This window comes from Bombina bombina, chromosome 6, assembly GCF_027579735.1.
Source record: "Bombina bombina isolate aBomBom1 chromosome 6, aBomBom1.pri, whole genome shotgun sequence".
Classification (NCBI taxonomy): Eukaryota; Metazoa; Chordata; class Amphibia; order Anura; family Bombinatoridae; genus Bombina; species Bombina bombina.
In genome coordinates, this window is record NC_069504.1 from 852355861 (window position 1) to 852380804 (window position 24944).

Consider the following 24944-nt stretch of genomic DNA (forward strand, 5'->3'; position numbering starts at 1 on the left):
ATTTAAGAGCAAGGCCATGTTATGTTTGATGTTACATCTAAATACCTCAATAAAAAGATTTTTTTTTAAAACAAAAATGGAAAACATAAATTATGCTTACCTGATCATTTCATTTCCATCTGTGGGAGGAGAGTCCACTTAATTTTATTCTTCTGGCACCATTTATACCCTGATATTTCTCCTACAGTTCTTTGTTCCTTGCCAGAATGACTGGGGGATGAGGGGAGTGGGCGAGGTATTTAAGCCTTTGGCTGGGGTGTTTTTGCCTCCTCCTGGTGGCCAGGTTCTAAATCCCCACAAGTAATGAATTAAGCAGTGGACTCTCCTCCCACAGATGGAAATTAAATTATCAGGTAAACATAATTTGTTATTTCAGTTCTTTTGACAGACTTTTTTTTAGCCAATCAGTGCTCACTCCTCGGGAAATTCACGTGCATGAGCTCAATGTTATCTATTTGAAACACATGAACTAACGCCCTCTAGTGGTGAAAAACTTTCAAAATGTATTTAGATTAGAGGCGGCCTTCAAGGTCTAAGAAATTAGCATATGAACCTCCTAGGTTTAACTTTTAACTAAGAATACCAAGAGAACAAAGCGAAATTGGTGATAAAAGTAAATTGGAAAGTTGTTTAAAATAATATGCCCTATCTGACTCATGAAAAAAAAATTGCACTTGACTGGCCCTTTAAACTTCTATCTTGGAAGGTTTTGTTTTTGTTGGCTATAGCTTCAGCTTGCAGAGTTCCTGAGATTTCTGCTTTACAGTGTGATCCGCCTTACCTTATTTTTCATGCTGATAAGGCGATTTTATGTACTAACTTAGGTTTCCTACCTAAGGTAGTTTTGAATCGCAACATCAATCAGGAAATTGTTGCTCATTCCCTTGGACTCAATCCTTCTTTCTCGAAGGAATGTTTGCTCCACAATCTGGACATTGTACGTGCCTTCAATTCTATCTTCAGGCTACTAAGGATTTCAGTCAATCCTCTTCCTTGTTTGTGTTATACTCTAGCAAGTGCAGCGGTCAGAAGGCCACTGCAACTTCATTATCTTTCTGGCTGAGATGTATCATCCGTTTGGCTTATGAGACGGCTATATAACAGCCTCCTGAGAGGATAATGGCTCATTCCACTAGAGCAGTTTCTTCTTCATGGGCTTTCAAGAATGAAGCTTCTATGGATCAGATTTGTAAGGCGGCTTCCTGGTCCTCCTTACATACTTTTTCAAAATTCTATATATTTGATGTTATTGCTTCGGCGGAAGCAGCTTTTGGGAGAAAAGTGTTACAGGCTGTGGTGCCCTCAGATTAGGGTCCGCCTTTTCTTTTTTGCCCTTCCTTTTTTATTTATTCAGTGTCCTCTGGAGCTTGGGTATTGGTTCCCAACAGTAATAAATAAAGTTGTGGACTCTCCCTGCCTTTGGAAACAAAACAACATTTATGCTTGCCAGATAAATTCCTTTCTTTCCTGGCAGGGAGAGTCCACGACCCAGCCGTAATATGTTTTAGGCGGATTCCCTTTATTTTTTCTTCTGGCACCTTTATACGCTAATGTTTCTCCTGCTTTTCCATGTTCCCTCGGCTGAATGACTGGGGGGATAGGGAAAGTGGGAGGGATATTTATAGCCTTTGGCTGGGGTGTCTTTGCCTCATCCTGGTGGCCAGGTGTTGATATTCCCAACAGTAATGAATGAAGTTGTGGACTCTCCCTGTCAGGAAAGAAAGGAATTTATCTGGTACGCATACATTTTGTTTTTAATTTGCCACTTCTACAAAACTTCCTCTCTGCAGTGCTCATGACCTTAGTCGATGGGAGCTGTTTGACCCTTGTAGTCGCATCTTACGCAGAGGGATAGACACAGGTGAAATTTCTGAACAGGTATGAGCCAATTATATGTATCTGTTCTTTTAAAATGTACTTATAAATCAAGTAAGCATGCAAATCTTTTTTGCAGATTGTACTTCCTGCTCTTACATGCTGTCACTTTTCCCTTATGTGGGAGCTCTCACACTTATCCAACTCCAACGCCACTCAGGTATGTTAACATGTTTTCAGCATCAATTTCATAATTTTGCTAAAAATAACCATATATTGATCATCAACATATCTTGCTGTTATTTTCTTTCATAAGATGTTGAGAGTCTATGAGCCATCTATTTTGGGATTATACTCCCTCCATTCCTCTAGGAGGAAACAAAAAATACCCAACATACTAAGAGCTTTTAATCGCTCCCACTTCCCTGTCATATCTCAGTCGTATTTTTTGTCTCTACAGGAGGTGAAAATGTGAGGTGCTGCAGACTCTATATAGATAGTGTGTCTCAGACATATGGGGAACCCATTACCCCCCTTGGAGAACCAGGTATAGGACAGAGGAATGTATGAAACTACTTAGGTTGTAGGAGTAAATCTTCCACTTGGAGTTTGCCACTTGCATGCCACAGGTGTCGCTGGTACTTGTCTTGCAGCCTCCTCCTGTTGGCCATGCAGATGTAATCCTCTTTCAAATCCTAGGCTAGTACTTACAGCACAGTATGAGCTCTCCTACTGGACACATGATCTATACTTCTGAGTAGGCACGGTAGAGTGGGTGTTATCAAAAAAGTTCTAGTACTCACATAGCCCACAGGCTATCAGTAGGTACATTCCACATGTATAGCATTGCCAGGGGATATTTGAGTAAAACACAGGTGGGTACACAGTACAGCTGTTTATTGTGCGGACTATCAACACTGTTTTATGTATACATTATGCTTGAAACACTGATCCTTTATTCAGAAAGGTCTTTCAACATACTGTTTTTTAGTTAGACTAGCGGTTAATGTCACTTGTGTAGTGGGTGCTATTACTCTTTGGTACGAGTTCCAGAATGAGTTAGTAAGAGAAGACAGGCCCATACTGGACATCTGGTTAGCTTTGTCCCTCCCACCAGTTTGTCTAAAGATCTGCAAATAAGTCTCAGTCAAGCAAAAGGTTGCAGTGCGAAGGAGCTTAGTTGAGCAGCTCTACATGTTCCTCTCTGAAGTGGTGGTGCAGGCAAAAACATTACAATTACAGGCATCAATGATGCTTTGATTAGGGCTGCCTAACTACCATAGAGAGAATTTGCCCTTCTCTTGTATTCTCACTTAGTGCTTTTAGAATCTGTCATGGGATTCATCACAGTACACAGTCTGAGGACACACTGCTGGAATATAAAAAATATTTTATTTTTATGTGATGTTTTTAACTTTTTTTAAACATTAAATCCATCTGTACAATTTACACTGGGGTTACTGATTGGGGGATATCGGCCACACCTACAAATAGCTTAACCCCCCCTCCAACTGTGAACACTTGTTGTGTTCTACGTTGATAGTGCTGTAATAAAAATACAGCTGGGATACACCAGCCTAGAGGGGTGATCCGGTGGTCGATCTCTGGGCAGGCTGTGTCACGGGTTCTCTTTTTCCCCTCTTTCCTGCCATCATTGGGTGAGACTGGCATGGATACCGAGCTGCAAGAGTGATCCCTTTTCCCTTAGGATTTTATCTTTGTGTTGCAGTGACTGAACTTTGCCCTGAAAGTGCTGATCGCTACCCCGCTTTACCCCTTTCTGCCTTAACGGGCCTCAGCCGGGATCTTATGGAACTACTCCTCTGCTGGGAGCACCAGAGATACCTCCTGAACTTTAACCTAGGTCGCTCCAGAAGCCCATTGCTCCAGGATCCTGTTTTTTGGGGGACTTGCAATACACTCGAAGGGGCATGGGCTGGGGTGATTACAAAGAGGGAACTCACTACGCAACAGTGGGGTTTTGCCAACCTCTTTTATGGACTACGCCCAGGTACCTTTACCACCCCGCCACTCCAGTCCCCAACCATGGATCATGTCGCTTTTTGAACCACAACCTTTGGGGATCCGGGACTATCAAATGGTACCCGGGAATGGCCGCCTCTCCCTCGGGATCATCCCAAAATCTCGACCTACATGATGTTGGTATCTCAGTTCCCATAGCTGCTATGGAGGCACCAGACAGTCTAGAGGGAGGTATTGTTTTCCGTATGGGATAAGGCTCTTATCAGATGGCAATTGTGTATAAATACTGTGAGTTTGTGTGAATAAAACATTTCTTTGTTTCACCTTAATACTGGTCTTGTCTGGTTATTAGGGTGGGCTACTTGCTAACATCACTTTCTAGCACTACAGCTACAGGTTCCAGGGTTGAAGAAGGTCTTTTTGGCGGAGATACCCAGTCGGTGTATCCGGAGTCCGTCACACCTCCATTCATCTTCAGATAGGTGGTGTGGATAGACATACTCAGTAACTCACATTCTTTACCTTTCTTTTTCCCCCCAGTTTGTTAAAGCTATAAAAAATATTCCTGATAGTGGTTTCCTTCTTAATATGGGAAGAGTCCACAGCTGCATTCCTTACTTATGGGAAATACTGAACCTGGCCACCAGGAGGAGGCAAAGACGCCCCAGCCAAGGGCTTAAATACCTCCCCCACTTCCTCATTACCCCAGGCATTATTTGCCTTTCGTCACAGAGGTTGGCAGAGAAGTGTCAGAAGATTTCGGAGTAGTCTCTTATGGAGGGTAGTACTCTTTAAGATAGACTGGAGTTTTAAGTAGTCCTGTCAGCCTTTCAGTGAGAGCATGGATGAAAGTTAGAGTCCGGAGATGCATGGAGAGTCTTTCTGCGAAACCATCCCGTCTCATATTAACAGCTCCATAAGCAATCAGCGTTGACGAGTTTTGCTGCCTGCTTTCTTAACTCAAATCCATGTCAGAAGCAACGCTACTATCTGTCAAACTTGAAGGACTGTGTTACTGTTCCACGGCATAGATTCTGGTAAAATTGTTTCATTTTTTATACATGTATGATAACGCAAGAAGACAGGGTCACAGTGTGACTCTTTTTATCTGTATAGAATCAAGGGTTAATATCTCCTGAGGGGGATTATTGAACAGTGGGGAATAATCTTATATGTTTATTTGATTTTATGTGTGAGATGTTATGGGCTCATAGGCTGTTATGGAATATACACGTTTCACTTTCACTTTGAGAGCTGTGCAGCTTACAAGTTTGCGCACTTTTTCTCATAGCAGAGACGGTCCTGCATTGTGCAGTTTTCATTACATCTTTCCTGACCGGGTATCTATCAGAGAGGACCCATAAATCTCTGTACTGTCTGGGTCAAGGTGGGGAATGCCCCAGCCATTGGGGTTTAAGGGTGCTGTTTTTGTGAATAAAACAAGATTGTTTAATTTTCTATAGTTCTCCGGTTATTGCACTAGCGACGGATGATTCTGTTACTTTAGAGGGTACTCCCTCTATTCCTAAAGAGTAATTCCTGTTTATATTATGAGGAGGCCTTAGATCTGCCCTCTCAATTATGTTCCATATGCCTTGATAATGTGATAATATCAAACATGTTTGATACCACTGAGCCATCCACCTCTGAGGAGTTGTTGTCCAGTGAGGTGCGTACCCTACATTCCTCTCTCTCTACACATGCAGTTTCCCGTAGCATTGCTGATACTCCATCTGGAGGGGGCCTTTTTTCCACCAGACGTTACTGCGCAGTTCAGACGGCAGTGTCTGCAGCCTTTAATGCTTTACCTCGCCCTGCCAAGCGCAAGAGAAAGGTTACATATTGCATTCCTTCCAAGAGTACATCAGATAATTTATTGGATTAACTAATAAGGTTATTCCAGGTTGAAGTTCTTTCTGATACTTCAGAGTATGAACTTTCTGAATAGGAGTCTGCTACCTCTAAACCTCCGGCTGCAGAGGAACCAGACACAGTCACAGGAGGCAAGGGTGCCCTCCTACTGTAAGAGAATAAGAACTAGTCTAAGGGACAATTTTCATTCTTTTTGTTCTGATAAAGCCCATTGTCAGCAGTCCTCCGCTAAGCCAGAGCAAATTAAGAGCTCTTGGAAGCCGGCTCAGTCCTGGAATCAATCCAAACAGAGCAAGAAGCCGGCAGAGTCTAAGTTGGCATGAATGGGCGGTCCCCAGTCCTCTTCTGGAAAGTGTTGGGGGCAAACTGTCACTCTTTTCAGTCGCTTGGTTTAGGTACATGCAGGATCCATGGGTCCTGGAGGTCATAGCTCAGGGTTACAAGATAGGTTTTAAGTCTCAGGCACTCAGGGGCAGATTCCTCCTCTCAAACCTGTCTTCCTGACCAGTAAAGAGGGAAGCCTTTCTGGGGTGCGTACGGGATCTGTCCTCTTAAGAGTTATTGTCCCGGTGCCTATCGCAGAGAGAGGTTTGGGATACTATTCAAACCTTTCCGTGGTCCCAAAGAAGGCGGAGACTTCCTGTCCGATTCTGGACCTAAAGTGCTTAAACAAAGAGAAGGGCAGTTCATGACCACCATAGATCTGAAGGATGCTCCTTTCACGTACCAATCCTCAAAGACCATTTTCAGTTCCTAAGGTTTGAGACGTTGCAAGCTAGCATCAACATGTCTTGCCCCCCAGACCTCGTTAATGTCATCTGTGGCTTGGTGTATGGAAGTGATTGGTCTCATGGTGTCCAGCATGGACATCATTCCCTTTGCCAGGTTTCACCTCAGATTGTTGCAGATGCGCATGCTGAAACAGTGGAACGGCGATTATTCAAATCTGTCTCAACTGATTTCCCTGGACATCTGATTGAGAGAATCGCTCTCTTGGTGGTTTTGTCCGGATCTCTTGTCCTGAGGGACGTCAAGACCATCCTGGGTGATTGTGACTTCGGTTGCGAGTCTGCCAGGATGGGGAGCTTTTTGGGGTGCCAGGAAGGCACAGGGCATATGCACTCAGGAGGAAGACTCCCTCCCGATCTCATTTTGGAACTTTGGGCAATATACTATGCTCTGAAGGCTTGGCCTCTACTGGGTTTGTCCCAGTTTATCAGATTCCAATCAAACAATATAGCTTTGTGGCTTACATCAACCATCAGGGGGGGAACAAGAAGCTCCCTAGCTATGAGGGAAGTATCTCAGATTCTCGAGTGGACGGAGACTCACATCTGTTCACTGTCAACGATCCACATTTTGGGTGTGGACAACTGGGAAGCGGATTTCCTCAGCAGACAATCCTTTCATCCGGGGGAATGGTCTCTCCATCCCGAAGTGTTTGCGGAGATTTGCAAGAGGTAGATCCTATGACGTCTCAATTCCAAGCTACCCAGATATGGGTCGGGGTAAAGGGATCCTCAGGCGGAGCTAACCGATGCATTAGCGGCGTCTCGGTGGTTCAATCCAATTTATTTTTTCCGGCCGTTTACCACTACTTTCTTGTGTAGTGGCTCGAATCAAGCAAGAGCAGGCGTCAGTGATGCTGATTGCTCTGTCTTGGCCACAAAGGATATGGTTTGCGGATCTAGTGGGGATGTCCTCATCTCCTCCTTGGAAGTTACCTTGTTGCAGGAATCTGCTGACCAAGGTCTCTTTGTTCGTCAATGTCTAGATTCTCTGAGGCTGACTGCGTGGAGATTGAACGCTTAGTCCTAGCCAAGAGAGGGTTTTCTGAGAGTTATGTTTACTCTCATTCAAGCTCGTAAGCAGCTAGTTGTTTGTCCCATCTATCATAAGGTGTGGAGGACCTACTTATTCTGTTCTCCAGGATGAACTGGAAAAGGGCTTTCTGCAAGTCCCCTGATGGGATAGATTTCGGCCCTGTCTGAGTTACTGCACAAGAGGTTTGCTGAGCTTCCAGATGTGCAGTCATTTGTTAAGGCTCTGCTAGGATTAGACCTGTGTTTAGATCTTTTGCTCCTCCTTGGAGTTTAAATCTTGTTCTTAAAGTTTTGCAACAAGCTCTGTTGGAGTCTATGCATGAAGTAGACCACAAGAGATTGTGGTTCCTTTCTTATGTCCTAATCCTTCGTCAAAAGAACATTTTCAACGTAATTCTGGATGTGGTTTGTGCCTTGAAGTCCTATCTTCAGGCCACAAAGGAATTTAGACAAACTTCTTTCTCTGTTTGTTCTTTTTTCCGGGAAGCGTGGGGGTCAGAGGGCCTCTTCGACTTCCTTATCTTTTTGGCTGAGGAGTGTCATCCGTTTAGCATAGACAGCGGGACATAAGCCTTCTCTGAGGATTGCGGCTTATTCTACGAGAGCAGTGGCTTTCTCTTGGGCCTTCAAAAATGAGGCCTCTATGGATAAGATTTGTAAGGCGGCTATCCGGTCATCCTTACATACTTTTTCCAGACTTTACAAGTTTGATGTTTTTGCTTCTGCTGAAGCAGCCTTCGGGAGAAAGGTTTTGCAGGCTGTGGTGCCCTCAGATTAGGGCCCGCCTCTCTTTTTTCCCTCCCGTTAGCATTCCGTGTACTCTAGAACTTGGGTATATGTTTCCCAAAAGTAAGGAATGCAGCTGTGGACTCTTCCCATATTAAGAAGGAGAATTTAAATTATGCTTACCAGATAATTTCCTTCTATATAGGAAGAGTCCACAGCTCCCATCCGTGTTCTCCGATGGGCGGCCCTAATTTTAAATTTATTCTTTTGGCACCTTTTTCACCCTGATATTTCTCCTACTGTTCCTTCGGCAAAATGACTGGGGTTATGAGGAAGTGGGGGAGGTATTTAAGCCTTTGGCTGGGGTGTCTTTGCCTCCTCCTGGTGGCCAGGTTCAGTATTTCCCAAAAACAAGGAATACAGCTGTGGACTCTTCCCATACAGAAGGAAAGGAAATTATCTGGTAAGCATAATTTAGGTTTTTGCTGAAAACTTGATGATATTGCTGGATCTTGTTGTCGGCTGGTTGCTTGAGTAAATATGTAAAGCAGCACCTGTCGTGTAAATCCAGTTGTACAGGGGGGTGGGTGACAGAGCTACTTGTTTTGTGTTTCTGTCTTGTCACTCCAGCATAGGTGTAACTGGTAATGATAGTCTAAGGCAAATGGAATAAGGTATATGATTATACACAGCAAATTAAATATTGGTGCAGATGGTCAAGGGTTAATTCTTGTGGGGTCTTATTGTGCAGATAATGAGGAGTAAATAATCCCTGTTGTGCATATGCACATCCCAACACGAGAAGTTAATGTTTATATTGTACATCCTTGTGGAGATACAAAGTAGGGGTTAACTGTATATTAGGGGCACAAAGTAGGGGTTAACTGTATATTAGGGGCACTGTATTTTAGGGGCAGGTAAGTTGAGAGCATAGGGATGTGATGCGCTTGAAGTCAGTTATATGTGGTGTAATGCTGGTACTTAACCAGTAGTAAGAAAATTAGAAACTGCCATTTAAAGAATAAAATTGTTTTACACTTTAATTAATACTTAACTTTTATGGAGATAGAGGTGTTATGAAATATGTCTGTATGCTGATATATGTCATGCTTAGTTGCACTAGTTATTTATTTCTAATGGTAGTGAGAGTCCACAAAATTGCTTCCTTTTGGGAATTAATTACCTGGCAAGCAGGAGGAGGCAAAGACACCCTACAGTAAAAACTTTAATAACCTCAAACTTTCTGTTACCTCTCAGTATTGCATTTGCCTAGTCAAGGGTAGAGACGAAGACAGAGGTGCTCTGTACTTCTTGGATTTTATCTATAACTTTCCCTCAATGGATAGTTCCTAGAAGAGAGGGACATAGGAGAGTACTCAGCTGTGCAATGTAAATGTTCTCTCTGGAGTTTTGGTCACAAGCCTATCAAGGGTTTTGCTGGGAAGTTCCTTTAGCCTCCTCCTGCTTGGCCTTGCAGATTTACTCCCTCACTATTTCCTCTACTGTTAGTTAAAGTACTGGATGTGCTATCTACTGCATTCTCAGGACTACTATCTGGGTAAGATCTTTGGAGTGGGCATCTGGTTGGTAAGTTCCTGCACCCCCACAAAGCCCTCAGACTCTTTATAGGTACATACGGTGTATGTACAGCATAGCAGTGTACAAAACATTTGTAACACCTAGTAAGGCTTACAGCTATATTGGTATTAAAGGGGCAGTAAAGTCATAATTAGACATTCATGATTTAGACAGAGCATACAATTTTAAACAACTTTCCAATGTACTTACCGTATATTATTTAATTTGCTTCCTTCTCTTGTTATCAATTGTTGAAAGCTTTATTTAGGAAAGCTCAGGAGCAGCAAAGAACCTAGGTTCTAGCTGCTGATTGGTGGCTATATATATATATATATATATATATATAAAACAAACAAGTAGAATGTCCCAGTTCAGGAACCCTGAGCTGAGAACAAGCGATACTCACAAAATGCGCTAGTCAAGGGGATAGGAAGTGATTGGCAGCTATTAGGGACTAAAACATTAGAGGGGTAAACCCCAATAATGTAAGAGTAACAATGAATGCACAATGGGTTAACAGCGCTCTCAAGTCCTTATATTAACAGAGTAATATGCAATTGATATGTATGTGTATACAATATCAGTGATATGGATAGCTAATATTCCTTAGATGTAAAACAAAATGTCATAGACGATCCATTTGATGATTTCTGAATGCAATGAATACCCTTACCAGAATTTACCTCAATCATATGAGGTAAGTTGCCGCACTGGAAGGTGTGCTCAATTCTTTGTAGTAGGTTAATTCCGGATACCAGTGTATGCTTCTATGGTTTCATCCACCTCTTGGAGTATGTAGGAATTTGGTTCTTCCAATAGTAATCTCTTAGGCTCCGTGTGTGGATGTGCTCGCCGCCTCTTGGAGTATGAAGTCCTGGTATATACTTCCTCATCCACAGATGTACCCAAGAAGACAAAAGATCATATATAGTGTAATACTCTTTTTATTATATAACCAAAGGTAATAGCAAGCACACATTGAACTCACATGTAATGCCTTCAAACACTGTGAGGTATGGTAACAGCATAGAATGTATAAAGTGTCCTTATTGTGATGCAAAGGATAATATTTCCAATTTGTTTCAAACAGTGGTTTCAAGCAAGTACAAGTCCGGTATGGATACCACAAAGCAATGTTAAAATAATAAAATAAAGCAATAAATAGTATACAAAGAGTGCTAAAATTGGGTAATCAAATACCCTATAACAATACCCTGACACTTTTCAAAGGATGTTGATTCTCCTTCTTCCTCAGAAACAAATTGGAAATATTTTCCTTTGCATCACAATAAGGACACTTTATACATTCTATGCTGTTACCATACCTCACAGTGGCCTAGATTTGGAGTTTGGCGTTAGCCGTGAAAACCAGCGTTAGAGGCTCCTAACGCTGGTTTTAGGCTACCGCCGGTATTTGGAGTCAGTGATTAAAGGGTCTAACGCTCACTTTTCAGCCGCGACTTTTCCATACCGCAGATCCCCTTACGTCAATTGCGTATCCTATCTTTTCAATGGGATCTTTCTAACTCCGGTATTTAGAGTCGTTTCTGAAGTGAGCGTTAGAGCTCTAACGACAAAACTCCAGCCGCAGGAAAAAAGCAGGAGTTAAGAGCTTTCTGGGCTAACGCCGGTTCATAAAGCTCTTAACTACTGTACCCTAAAGTACACTAACACCTATAAACTACCTATGTACCCCTAAACCGAGGTCCCCCCACATCGCCGCCACTCGATTAAATTTTTTTAACCCCTAATCTGCCGACCGCCACCTACGTTATACTTATGTACCCCTAATCTGCTGCCCCTAACCCCGCCGACCCCTGTATTATATTTATTAACCCCTAACCTGCCCCCCACAACGTCGCCGCCAGCTACTTACAATAATTAACCCCTAATCTTCCGACCGCAAAGCGCCGCCACCTACGTTATCCTTATGTACCCCTAATCTGCTGCCCCTAACACCGCCGACCCCTATATTATATTTATTAACCCCTAATCTGCCCCCCTCAACGTTGCCGACACCTGCCTACACTTATTAACCCCTAATCTGCCGAGCGGACCTGAGCGCTACTATAATAAAGTTATTAACCCCTAATCCGCCTCACTAACCATATCATAAATAGTATTAACCCCTAATCTGCCCTCCCTAACATCGCCGACACCTAACTTCAATTATTAACCCCTAATCTGACGACCGGAGCTCATCGCTACTATAATAAATGGATTAACCCCTAAAGCTAAGTCTAACCCTAACACCCCCCTAAGTTAAATATAATTTTAATCTAACGAAATTAATTAACTCTTATTAAATAAATTATTCCTATTTAAAGATAAATACTTACCTGTAAAATACATCCTAATATAGCTACAATATAAATTCTAATTATATTGTAGCTATTTTAGGATTAATATTTATTTTACAGGCAACTTGGTAATTATTTTAACCAGGTACAATAGCTATTAAATAGTTAAGAACTATTTAATAGTTACCTAGTTAAAATAATAACAAAATTACCTGTAAAATAAATCCTAACCTAAGTTATAATTAAACCTAACACTACCCTATCAATAAATTAATTAAATAAACTACCTACAATTACCTGATCGGTGATACCTGGATGGTGAAGACAAGGTAGGAAGATCTTCAGGGGCTTAGTGTTAGGTTTATTTAAGGGGGGTTTGGGTTAGATTAGGGGTATGTGGGTGGTGGGTTGTAATGTTGGGGGGGGGTATTGTATGTTTTTTTTTTACAGGCAAAAGAGCTGATTTTCTTGGGGCATGCCCCGCAAAGGGCCCTGTTCAGGGCTGGTAAGGTAAAAGAGCTTTTAACTCTATTAATTTAGAATAGGGTAGGGCATTTTTTTATTTTGGGGGTCTTTGTTATTTTATTAGGGGGCTTAGAGTAGGTGTAATTAGTTTAAAATTGTTGTAATATTTTTCTTATGTTTGTAAATATTTTTTTATTTTTTGTAACTTAGTTCTTTTTTATTTTTTGTACTTTAGTTAGTTTATGTAATTGTAGTTATTTGTAGCAATTGTATTTAATTTATTTATTGATAGTGTAGTGTTAGGTTAATTGTAGGTAATTGTAGGTAGTTTATTTAATTAATTTATTGATAGGGTAGTGTTAGGTTTAATTATAACTTAGGTTAGGATTTATTTTACAGGTAATTTTGTTATTATTTTAACTAGGTAACTATTAAATAGTTCTTAACTATTTAATAGCTATTGTACCTGGTTAAAATAATTACCAAGTTGCCTGTAAAATAAATATTAATCCTAAAATAGCTACAATATAATTATAATTTATATTGTAGCTATATTAGGATGTATTTTACAGGTAAGTATTTATCTTTAAATAGGAATAATTTATTTAATAAGAGTTAATTAATTTCGTTAGATTTAAATTATATTTAAGTTAGGGGGGTGTTAGTGTTAGGGTTAGACTTAGCTTTAGGGGTTAATACATTTATTATAGTAGCGATGAGCTCCGGTCGTCAGATTAGGGGTTAATAATTGAAGTTAGGTGTCGGCGATGTTAGGGAGGGCAGATTAGGGGTTAATACTATTTATTATAGGGTTAGTGAGGCGGATTAGGGGTTAATAACTTTATTATAGTAGCGCTCAGGTCCGCTCGGCAGATTAGGGGTTAATTATTGTAAGTAGCTGGCGGCGACGTTGTGGGGGGCAGGTTAGGGGTTAATAAATATAATATAGGGGTCGGCGGTGTTAGGGGCAGCAGATTAGGGGTACATAGGGATAACGTAGGTTGCGGCGGTTTACGGAGCGGCAGATTAGGGGTTAATAATAATATGCAGGGGTCAGCGATAGCGGGGGCGGCAGATTAGGGGTTAATAAGTGTAAGGCTAGGGGTGTTTAGACTCGGGGTACATGTTAGAGTGTTAGGTGCAGACGTAGGAAGTGTTTCCCCATAGGAAACAATGGGGCTGCGTTAGGAGCTGAACGCAGCTTTTTTGCAGGTGTTAGGTTTTTTTTCAGCTCAAACAGCCCCATTGTTTCCTATGGGAGAATCGTGCACGAGCACGTTTTTGAGGCTGGCCGCGTCCGTAAGCAACTCTGGTATCGAGAGTTGCATTTGCGGTAAAAATGCTCTACGCTCCTTTTCTCCTGTTAAGTGTAGTCAGTCCACGGGTCATCATTACTTATGGGATATTAACTCCTCCCCAACAGGAAGTGCAAGAGGATCACCCAAGCAGAGCTGCTATATAGCTCCTCCCCTCTACGTCACACCCAGTCATTCTCTTGCACCCAACTAATAGATAGGATGTGTGAGAGGACTGTGGTGATTATACTTAGTTTTTATATCTTCAATCAAAAGTTTGTTATTTTAAACAGCACCGGAGTGTGTTGTTTCTTCTCAGGCAGAATTTGAAGAAGAATCTACCTGTGTTTTGTATGATCTTAGCGGACGTAACTAAGATTCATTTTGCTGTTCTCGGCCATTCTGAGGAGTGAGGTAAACTTCAGATCAGGGGACAGCGGGCAGGTTCACCTGCAAAGAGGTATGTTGCAGTATATTATTTTCTAAGGAATGGAATTGACTGAGAAAATACTGCCAATACCGATATAATGTAAGTACAGCCTTAAATGCAGTAGTAGCAACTGGTATCAGGCTGATATGTATATATGTTTACACTTCAGTATTCTGGGGAATGGCACTTCACTGGGATAATACTGTATGCATATAACTTTTAGCCTAACTTGCAGTGTGAACGACTAGCAGCAGGCTTTTTAATGACATTTCATATAATTAGATTTTAAACGTTTGCTGGCATGTTAAATTGTTTAATTATCTGAGGTACTTGGTGAAAAATTGTTTTGGGCGTTATTTTCCACATGGCTGTCGTTTATTTTAAATTAAAAACAGTTTTACTGAGCTTCCCTCACTGTTGTGAGTGAGTGGGAGGGGCCTATTTTGGCGCTTTTGCTACACATCAGAAATTCAGTCACAAGTCTGTTTTCTCTCCCTGCATGATCCGGAACGTCTCTACAGAGCTCAGGGGTCTTCAAAACTTATTTTGAGGGAGGTAATCACTCACAGCAGACCTGTGAGATTGTGCTTTGACTGTGATAAAAAACGATTATAGTTTAAATGTTATACGTTTTTTCTGATATTAAGGGTTAGTCATCCATTGCTAATGAGTGCAATCCTTTGCTAATTTTATACTTTTACCGGGAAAAATTTGGTTTTTATAACTAATCCGGTTCATTGTTATTCAACTGTCATAGTTTTTTCTGTGCTTCTTAAAGGCACAGTACGTTTTACATATTACTTGTAAATTTAGTTGAAAGGTATTTCCAAGTTTGCTAGTTTAATTGCTAGTTTGTTAAACATGTCTGACTCAGAGGAATATCTCTGTGCTATATGTGTAAAAGCCAAGGTGGAGCCCAATAGAAATTTATGTACTAATTGCATTGATGCTACTTTAAATAAAAGTCAATCTGTACATGTTGAACATCATTCACCAGACAACGAGGGGGAAGTTATGCCGACTAACTTGCCTCACGTGTCAGTACCTGCATCTCCCGCTCGGGAGGTGCGTGATATTGTAACGCCAAGTACATCAGGGCGGCCATTACAAATCACTCTACGGGACATGGCTAATGTTATGACTGAAGTTTTGTCTAAATTGCCAGAACTTAGGGGTAAACGAGATCACTCTGGGGTGAGAACAGAGTGCGCTGATAATGCTAGGGCCATGTCTGATACTGCGTCACAACTTGCAGAACATGAAGACGGAGAGCTTCATTCTGTGGGTGACGGATCTGATCCAAATAAACTGGATTCAGATATTTCAAATTTTAAGTTTAAGCTAGAAAACCTCCGTGTACTGCTAGGGGAGGTATTAGCGGCTCTGAATGATTGTAACACAGTTGCAATCCCAGAGAAAATGTGTAGGTTGGATAAATATTTTGCGGTACCGACGAGTACTGACGTTTTTCCTATACCTAAGAGACTTACTGAAATTGTTACTAAGGAGTGGGATAGACCCGGTGTGCCTTTCTCACCCCCTCCTATATTCAGAAAAATGTTTCCAATAGACGCCACCACACGGGACGTATGGCAAACGGTCCCTAAGGTGGAGGGAGCAGTTTCTACTTTAGCTAAGCGTACTACTATCCCGGTGGAGGATAGCTGTGCTTTTTCAGATCCAATGGATAAAAAGTTAGAGGGTTACCTTAAGAAAATGTTTGTTCAACAAGGTTTTATATTGCAACCCCTTGCATGCATTGCGCCTGTCACGGCTGCGGCAGCATTTTGGTTTGAGTCTCTGGAAGAGACCCTTGACTCAGCGCCAATAGATGAGATTTCACACAAGCTTAAAACCCTTAAGCTAGCTAATTCATTTATTTCTGATGCCGTAGTACATTTAACTAAACTTACGGCTAAGAATTCCGGATTCGCCATTCAGGCACGCAGAGCACTGTGGCTAAAATCCTGGTCAGCTGATGTTACTTCTAAATCTAAATTACTTAACATACCTTTCAAGGGGCAGACTTTATTCGGGCCCGGTTTGAAAGAAATTATCGCTGATATTACAGGAGGTAAAGGCCATGCCCTGCCTCAAGACAGAGCCAAACCTTGGGCTAGACAGTCTAATTTTCGTGCCTTTCGTAACTTCAAGGCAGGAGCAGCATCAACTTCCTCTGCTCCAAAACAGGAAGGTGCTGTTGCTCGCTACAGACAAGGCTGGAAACCTAACCAGACCTGGAACAAGGGCAAGCAGGCCAGAAAACCTGCTGCTGCCCCTAAGACAGCATGAAGTGAGGGCCCCCGATCCGGGAACGGATCTAGTGGGGGGCAGACTTTCTCTCTTCGCCCAGGCTTGGGCAAGAGATGTCCAGGATCCCTGGGCGTTAGAGATCATATCTCAGGGATATCTTCTGGACTTCAAAGCTTCTCCCCCAAAAGGGAGATTTCATCTTTCAAGGTTGTCAACAAACCAGATAAAGAAAGAGGCGTTTCTACGCTCTGTACAAGATCTTTTACTAATGGGAGTGATCCATCCGGTTCCGCGGTCGGAACACGGACAAGGGTTTTACTCAAATCTGTTCGTGGTTCCCAAGAAAGAGGGAACCTTCAGACCAATCTTGGATTTAAAGATCCTAAACAAATTCCTAAGAGTTCCATCGTTCAAAATGGAAACTATTCGGACAATCTTACCCATGATCCAAAGAGGTCAGTACATGACCACAGTGGATTTAAAGGATGCTTACCTTCACATACCGATTCACAAAGAACATTACCGGTATCTAAGGTTTGCCTTCCTAGACAGGCATTACCAGTTTGTAGCTCTTCCATTCGGGTTGGCTACGGCTCCAAGAATCTTCACAAAGGTTCTGGGCTCTCTTCTGGCGGTACTAAGACCGCGAGGAATTTTGGTGGCTCCGTACCTAGACGACATTCTGATACAAGCGTCAAGCTTTTAAACTGCCAAGTATCATACAGAGTTAGTACTGGCATTTCTAAGGTCGCATGGGTGGAAAGTGAACGAATAGAAGAGTTCTCTCTTACCACTCACAAGAGTCCCCTTCTTGGGGACTCTTATAGATTCTGTAGAAATGAAGATTTACCTGACAGAAGACAGGTTAACAAAGCTTCAAAATGTTTGCCATGTCCTTCATTCCATTCAACACCCGTCAGTGGCTCAATGCATGGAGGTAATCGGCTTAATGGTAGCGGCAATGGACATAGTTCCTTTTGCACGCCTGCATCTCAGACCGCTGCAATTGTGCATGCTAAGTCAGTGGAATGGGGATTACTCAGATTTGTCCCCTACTCTGAATCTGGATCAAGAGACCAGAAATTCTCTTCTATGGTGGCTTTCTCGGCCACATCTGTCCAGGGGGATGCCCTTCAGCAGGCCAGACTGGACAATTGTAACAACAGACGCCAGCCTACTAGGTTGGGGCGCTGTCTGGAATTCCCTGAAGGCTCAGGGATCATGGACTCAGGAGAAGAGTCTCCTTCCAATAAACATTCTGGAATTGAGAGCAGTTCTCAATGCCCTTCTGGCTTGGCCTCAGTTAACAACTCGGAGGTTCATCAGGTTTCAGTCGGACAACATCACGACTGTAGCTTACATCAACCATCAAGGAGGGACAAGGAGTTCCCTAGCGATGATGGAAGTATCAAAGATAATTCGCTGGGCAGAGTCTCACTCTTGCCACCTGTCAGCGATCCACATTCCAGGAGTGGAGAACTGGGAGGCGGATTTCCTAAGTCGTCAGACTTTTCATCCGGGGAGTGGGAACTTCATCCGGAGGTCTTTGCCCAAATACTTCGACGTTGGGGCAAACCAGAGATAGATCTCATGGCGTCTCGCCAGAACGCCAAGCTTCCTTGTTACGGGTCCAGGTCCAGGGACCCGGGAGCGGTCCTAGTAGATGCTTTGACAGCACCTTGGACCTTCGGGATGGCTTATGTGTTTCCACCCTTCCCGATGCTTCCTCGATTGATTGCCAGGATCAAACAGGAGAGAGCATCGGTGATTCTAATAGCGCCTGCGTGGCCACGCAGGACCTGGTATGCAGATCTAGTGGACATGTCATCCTGTCCACCTTGGTCTCTGCCTCTGAGACAGGACCTTCTGATTCAGGGTCCTTTCAAACATCAAAATCTAATTTCTCTGAAGCTGACTGCTTGGAGATTGAACGCTTGATTTTATCAAAGCGTGGATTCTCGGAGTCAGTAATTGATACCTTAATACAGGCTAGGAAACCTGTTACCAGAAAGATTTACCATAAAATATGGCGTAAATACTTACATTGGTGCGAATCCAAGAGTTACTCATGGAGTAAGGTTAGGATTCCTAGGATATTGTCTTTTCTACAAGAAGGTTTAGAAAAGGGTTTATCTGCTAGTTCCTTAAAGGGACAGATCTCAGCTCTGTCCATTCTTTTACACAAACGTCTGTCAGAGGTTCCAGACGTTCAGGCTTTTTGTCAGGCTTTGGCCAGGATTAAGCCTGTGTTTAAAACTGTTGCTCCACCATGGAGCTTAAACTTAGTTCTTAACGTGTTACAGGGTGTTCCGTTTGAACCCCTTCATTCCATTGATATCAAATTGTTATCTTGGAAAGTTCTGTTTTTAATGGCTATTTCCTCGGCTCGAAGAGTCTCTGAGTTATCGGCCTTACATTGTGATTCTCCTTATCTGATTTTTCATTCAGACAAGGTAGTCCTGCGTACTAAACCTGGGTTCTTACCTAAGGTAGTCACTAATAGGAATATCAATCAAGAGATTGTTGTTCCATCATTGTGTCCTAACCCTTCTTCAAAGAAGGAACGACTTCTACACAATCTGGATGTAGTCCGTGCCCTGAAATTTTATTTACAGGCAACTAAAGATTTTCGCCAAACTTCTTCCCTGTTTGTCGTTTATTCTGGACAGAGGAGAGGTCAAAAAGCTTCTGCTACCTCTCTCTCTTTCTGGCTTCGTAGCATAATACGTTTAGCCTATGAGACTGCTGGACAGCAGCCTCCTGAAAGAATTACAGCTCATTCTACTAGAACTGTGGCTTCCACTTGGGCCTTTAAGAATGAGGCCTCTGTTGAACAGATTTGCAAGGCTGCAACTTGGTCTTCTCTTCATACTTTTTCCAAATTTTACAAATTTGACACTTTTGCTTCTTCGGAGGCTGTTTTTGGGAGAAAGGTTCTTCAGGCAGTGGTTCCTTCTGTATAAAGATCCTGCCTGTCCCTCCCGTCATCCGTGTACTTTAGCTTTGGTATTGGTATCCCATAAGTAATGATGACCCGTGGACTGACTACACTTAACAGGAGAAAACATAATTTATGCTTACCTGATAAATTCCTTTCTCCTGTAGTGTAGTCAGTCCACGGCCCGCCCTGTTTTTTATGGCAGGTCTAAATTTTAAATTATACTCCAGTCACCACTGCACCCTATAGTTTCTCCTTTCTCGTTTGGTTCTCGGTCGAATGACTGGGTGTGACGTAGAGGGGAGGAGCTATATAGCAGCTCTGCTTGGGTGATCCTCTTGCACTTCCTGTTGGGGAGGAGTTAATATCCCATAAGTAATGATGACCCGTGGACTGACTACACTACAGGAGAAAGGAATTTATCAGGTAAGCATAAATTATGTTTTTTGGAGCCTAAAGCAGCTTTTTTTTGAACTCTCGATACCAGAGTTAATTTTATGGTGCGGCCAGAAAAAAGCCTGCGTAGCGTTAACAGCCCATCTACCGCCAAACTCCAAATCTAGGCCAGTGTTTGAGGACATTACATGTGATTTCAATGTGTGCTTGGTTATATAATAAAAACAGTATTACACTATATATGATCTTTTGTCTTCTTGGGTACATCTGTGGATGAGGAAGTATATACCAAGACTTCATACTCCAAGAGGCGGCGAGCACATCCACACATGGAGCCTGAGAGATTACTATTGGAAGAACCAAATTCCTACATACTCCAAGAGGTGGATGAAACCATAGAAGCATACACTGGTATCCGGAATTAACCTACTACAAAGAATTGAGCACACCTTCCAGTGCAGCAACTTACCTCATATGATTGAGGTAAATTCTAGTAAGGGTATTCATTGCATTCAGAAATCATCAAATGGATTGTCTATGACATTTTGTTTTACATCTAAGGAATATTAGCTATCCATATCACTGATATTGTATACACATACATATCAATTGCATATTAGTCTGTTTATATAAGGACTTGGAAGCGCTGTTAACCCCTTGTGCATTCATATATTTATATATATGATACCGACTATCATTGGCTCACCCATGTGTTCAGTTAGAAACCAGTAGTGCATTGCTGCTGATTCAAATTATACCAATTGAATAAAGCAAATTTGATAACAGAAGTAAACTAGAAAGTTGTTTAAAACTGTTGTTCTACCTAAATCATGAAAATAACAATGTGGTTTTCATGTCTCTTTAAGTTCTTATGGTGTATGTAGAGCATAGCAGTGTGCAACACATTTGTATCACTGATAAGAGCTTACAGCTATATATGAAATAATTCCGGCTAAGTTTTAATTTATTCACTTAGTGTTGTGTTCTGATTTAGCACAGCTTTATTGGGATAATGGCTCAATCTGCTTGTTTTTAACTGGGCTTGCCCCCTTTAAATGTAAAGTGCTCTGAATTTTTTCTTTGGGCCAGGCAGCTTCCTTAGCGTTCACTTTCTCAGAGCTTTCTCAGGTGGAGCGATAAAAGGGATCTGAAGACCTGTTTGGAGCGCAGGGAGATCTTGACTACGCACTGCGCAAAACACTAATAATTTCATGGTGCACAGGGAAGTCTTGGATAGCGCTTAATGGGAATAGCAATTCTGCACTGTGATTTTCCCACTTTGCTGTGTTTTCACGTCTGCTTGGGGCGGCTACTGCGTAATGCACTTGGTTCTTAGTTAAGTGATGTAGCCGGGAGGGTTAAGTTTTTTTTCCTGGAGCATAGGGGATTATCATTAAGGGGCAGATCTCTTCTCTTTCTGTTTTGCTTCATAAAAAGTTGGCTGATCTACCAGATGTTCAGTGCTTTGTTTAGGCTCTTGCTAGAATTAGGCCTGTATTTAAACCTGTTTCTCCCCCTTGGAGACTCAATCTTGTTCTACGTATTATTCAGCAGGCTTCGTTTGAGCCTAAACATTCTATTGACATTAAGCTTTTATCCTGTAAAGTTTTGTTTCTGTTGGCTATTTCTTCTGTTCGCAGAGTTTCTGAGTTATCTGCATTACATTTTGATCTCCCTTATCTTATTTTTCATGCGGATAAGGCATTTTTGCGTACTAAGTTGTTTTTTTTTTTTTTTTAACCTAAGGTTGTCTCTTTGTGCAATATCAATCAGGAAATTGTAGTGCCTTCATTTTGTCCTAATCCTCCTTCTCAGAAGGAGCATTTATTACACTATTTAGATGTGGTTTGAGCTTTGAAGTTCTATCTTCATGCTTCCAAGGACTTCTGACAATCCTCTTCCTTGTTTGTTCTGTATGCTGGAAAGCGTAGGGGTCAGAAGGCCTCTATGACTACTCTTTCTTTTTGGTTGAAAAGTATCATCCATATGGCATATGTGGAGGCGGAAATAACAACTGCCTTCTACGAGAATTATGGCTTATTCTACCCATGCAATGTCTTTGTCTTGGTCCTTTAAGAATGAAGCTTCAATGGATCAGATCTGTAAGGTGGCTACTTGGTCCGCCTTGTATAACTTTTTAAAGTTTTAATAATTTGATATTTTTGCCTTTGGGAGAAAAGTGTTCCAAGCGGTGGTGCCTTCAGATTAGGTTTAACTGCCTTGATTTGTCCCTCCCTGTTCGTTCTGTGTCCTCTTTAGCTTGTGTATTGGATTTGTGAACTCTCACTGCCATAAGAAAGAAAACAACATTTATTCATCCCTGCTAAATTATTTTTCTTCTTAAATGGAAAGAGTCCACAGCTGCATTCATTACTTTTGGGAAATAAGAACCTGGCCACCAGGAGGAGGCAAAGACAACCCAGCCAAAGGCTTAAATACTCCTCCCACTTTGGTTTTCGTCCCAGGAGGATGGCAGAGAAGTGTCAGAATTTAAAATTTTTGTTTTTGTCTCTTATGGAGGGTAGTACTCTTCGGCATGGGACAGGAGTTTTAAGTAGTCCTGTCAGTCTCTTAGTGAGGGCTTGGATGAAAGTTAGAGAGAGTCCGGAGATGCAGGGAGTTTCTTTCTGCGAAACCATCCCAACTCATATTAACAGTTCTTTAAGCAATCAGCGTTGTCGAGCTTCGCTTTGCTGCCTGCTTTCTTCTCTCAAGTCCATGGGGAAGGTGATGCTACTATCCGTCACACTTGAAGGGCCATGTTCTTGTTCCACGGTGGTAAGATCGTTTCATTGTACTTTATTTGCAATGTACTGTAATGTGAATGTTTCCCGAGAGGCTACCACCTTGCGGGTCTAACTATACATAAGGGTCTCAGTGAGTCTCTTTTAGTATCTTGGAATTGAGGGTTAATATCTCCTGGGGGGGTAATTGAACGGGGGGGGGGGTTGTAATCATGATTGTTATGTGATTCAACCTGCTTATGTGCAATGTTTACTGGGTTTGTGGTTGGAACATTGAGGCCTTTGCAAGTGATGCAGCCTTTTGGTTGGGCGCACTTGTTTGGACTGTACGGTTCAACTTGTGTTCAGGCGTGGCTACGTTCCGTTGTTCCATTTCCTCATTCCCGACCGTGTGGCGAAGGAAATTTTCTAGTCTGCAGGGGTCTGGTCATAGGAGGTGGTGAGTGCCCCAGCCATTGGGGGTGTCAGGTGCTGTTTTAGTTTTCACTACTTTAGTCGATATTTAATTAGCCTCTATCCAGCTATGGAGGATTCTGATGCTGAGACTGTGATTCTTTTATGGAATTTTAAATATTTTCAGTAAATACACAAACACTTTATTAAATATGAATATTGCATAAATATGATTTTTCAAGTTTTCAGCTTCTTGACTTCAAAGGGGTCTAATGTGTGTATCTAAATACATATATACACATATAAATACAAATGTACACACACAAAAACATAACACACATACAGTATATATATATATATATATATATACCGGTATATGTTACGTGTAAAGTCAGAAATTTGGTATTCCTAGGATTACCCAGTGGCTGTGGGTAAAGCCCAAAATAAGATCATACTTTGTGCTTTACCTGGGTAATCCTAGGATTACCCAAACACTTCTGGATAAAGCTAATGAAATCATACATTTGGCTTTACCCGGGTAATGCTAGGAAAACGCACCAACAGTAAATTAAACATTTTTATTTTGGATTACACAAACACGTTTTGTACAATATTTTTGTTACAATAACAGGAAATTAAACATTTTTATATTACATATGTGGATTTTTCATATGTTTTGTACCATGTTTTGTTACAATAACAGGAAATTAAACATTTTTACAACAACTTGAAACATTTGTATTCATGAAACATTTTTATTTTTCAAAATTAAACATTTTTATTTTTCAGATGTGGATTTTTCATGTTTTTTACCATGGTTTTTTTTTTACAACCTTTAAAAGCACGTCGTGGGGGTGGGACCCATGGTTATTATCCCAGAGGAGGAAGCAGTGCCCGAGGCTCTGATTAGAACAGAACTCTCTGGAGCGTATCTGCCCTCAACTGTTAATGTATGATCTTATCTGATTGGTTGTACATCCAGTGACCTCACAGAGACACAGACCAATCAGATCATGCTTTAACGGCCGAGGGCAGATACGCTACAGAGAGTTCTAATCTAATCAGAGCCTCATGCGCCGCAACCGCCTCTGGGAACCTAACCATGGGTGTCGCCCCCCACGTGACATGCTTTTAAAGTTTCTCGGACAGAATGCGTGTGCGACAGTCCGGTCTGTCCAGGAACACAATAACACAAAAATTTTAATTTATTTTTGTTGTAAAAAATCATGGTAGAAAATATATGAAAAATCCACGTATGAAAAAATAAAAATGTTTCATTTTGAAAAATAAAAATGTTTTATTTTGAAAAATAACAAATGTTTCATGAATAAAAAAAATTTGTAAGAAATTTGTTGTAACAAAACATGGTACAAAACATGAAAAATCCACATATGAAATATAAAAATGTTTCTTTTCCTGTTTTAACAAAAACATTGTACAAAACATAAGTGCTTGTGTAATCCAAAATAAAAATGTTTAATTTACTGTTGATGTGTTTTCCTAGCATTACCCAGGTAAAGCCAAATATATGATTTATCTTGTAAGGTGTATCCAGTCCACGGATCATCCATTACTTGTGGGATATTCTCCTTCCCAACAGGAAGTTGCAAGAGGATCACCAACAGCAGAGCTGCTATATAGCTCCTCCCCCAACTGCCATACCCAGTCATTCTCTTGCAACTCTCGACAAGCATGGAGGTAGTAAGAGAGAAGTGGTGAAAAGTAGTTATTTTTTTCTTCAATCAAAAGTTTATTTTTAAATGGTACCAGAGTTGTACTATTTTGTCACAGGCAGAAAATAGAAGAAGAATCTGCCTGTGATTTCTATGATCTTAGCAGGTTGTAACTAAGATCCATTGCTGTTCTCACACATAACTGAAGAGAGAGGTAACTTCAGCTGGGGAATGGCGTGCAGGGTATCCTGCTATGAGGT

The 24944-nt window shown here is 41.6% G+C and overlaps 1 protein-coding gene across 1 annotated transcript in view; it reads left to right on the top strand.

Moving 5' to 3' along the window:
* Positions 1 to 24944, top strand: part of STAG3 (stromal antigen 3) — a 1295475-nt gene that overhangs the window by 917723 nt on the left and 352808 nt on the right. The window contains exons 19-20 of the mRNA XM_053719478.1: positions 1791 to 1878; positions 1955 to 2035. Coding sequence (XP_053575453.1) covers positions 1791 to 1878; positions 1955 to 2035 — 169 coding nt within the window. The remainder of the gene's footprint in view (positions 1 to 1790; positions 1879 to 1954; positions 2036 to 24944) is intronic.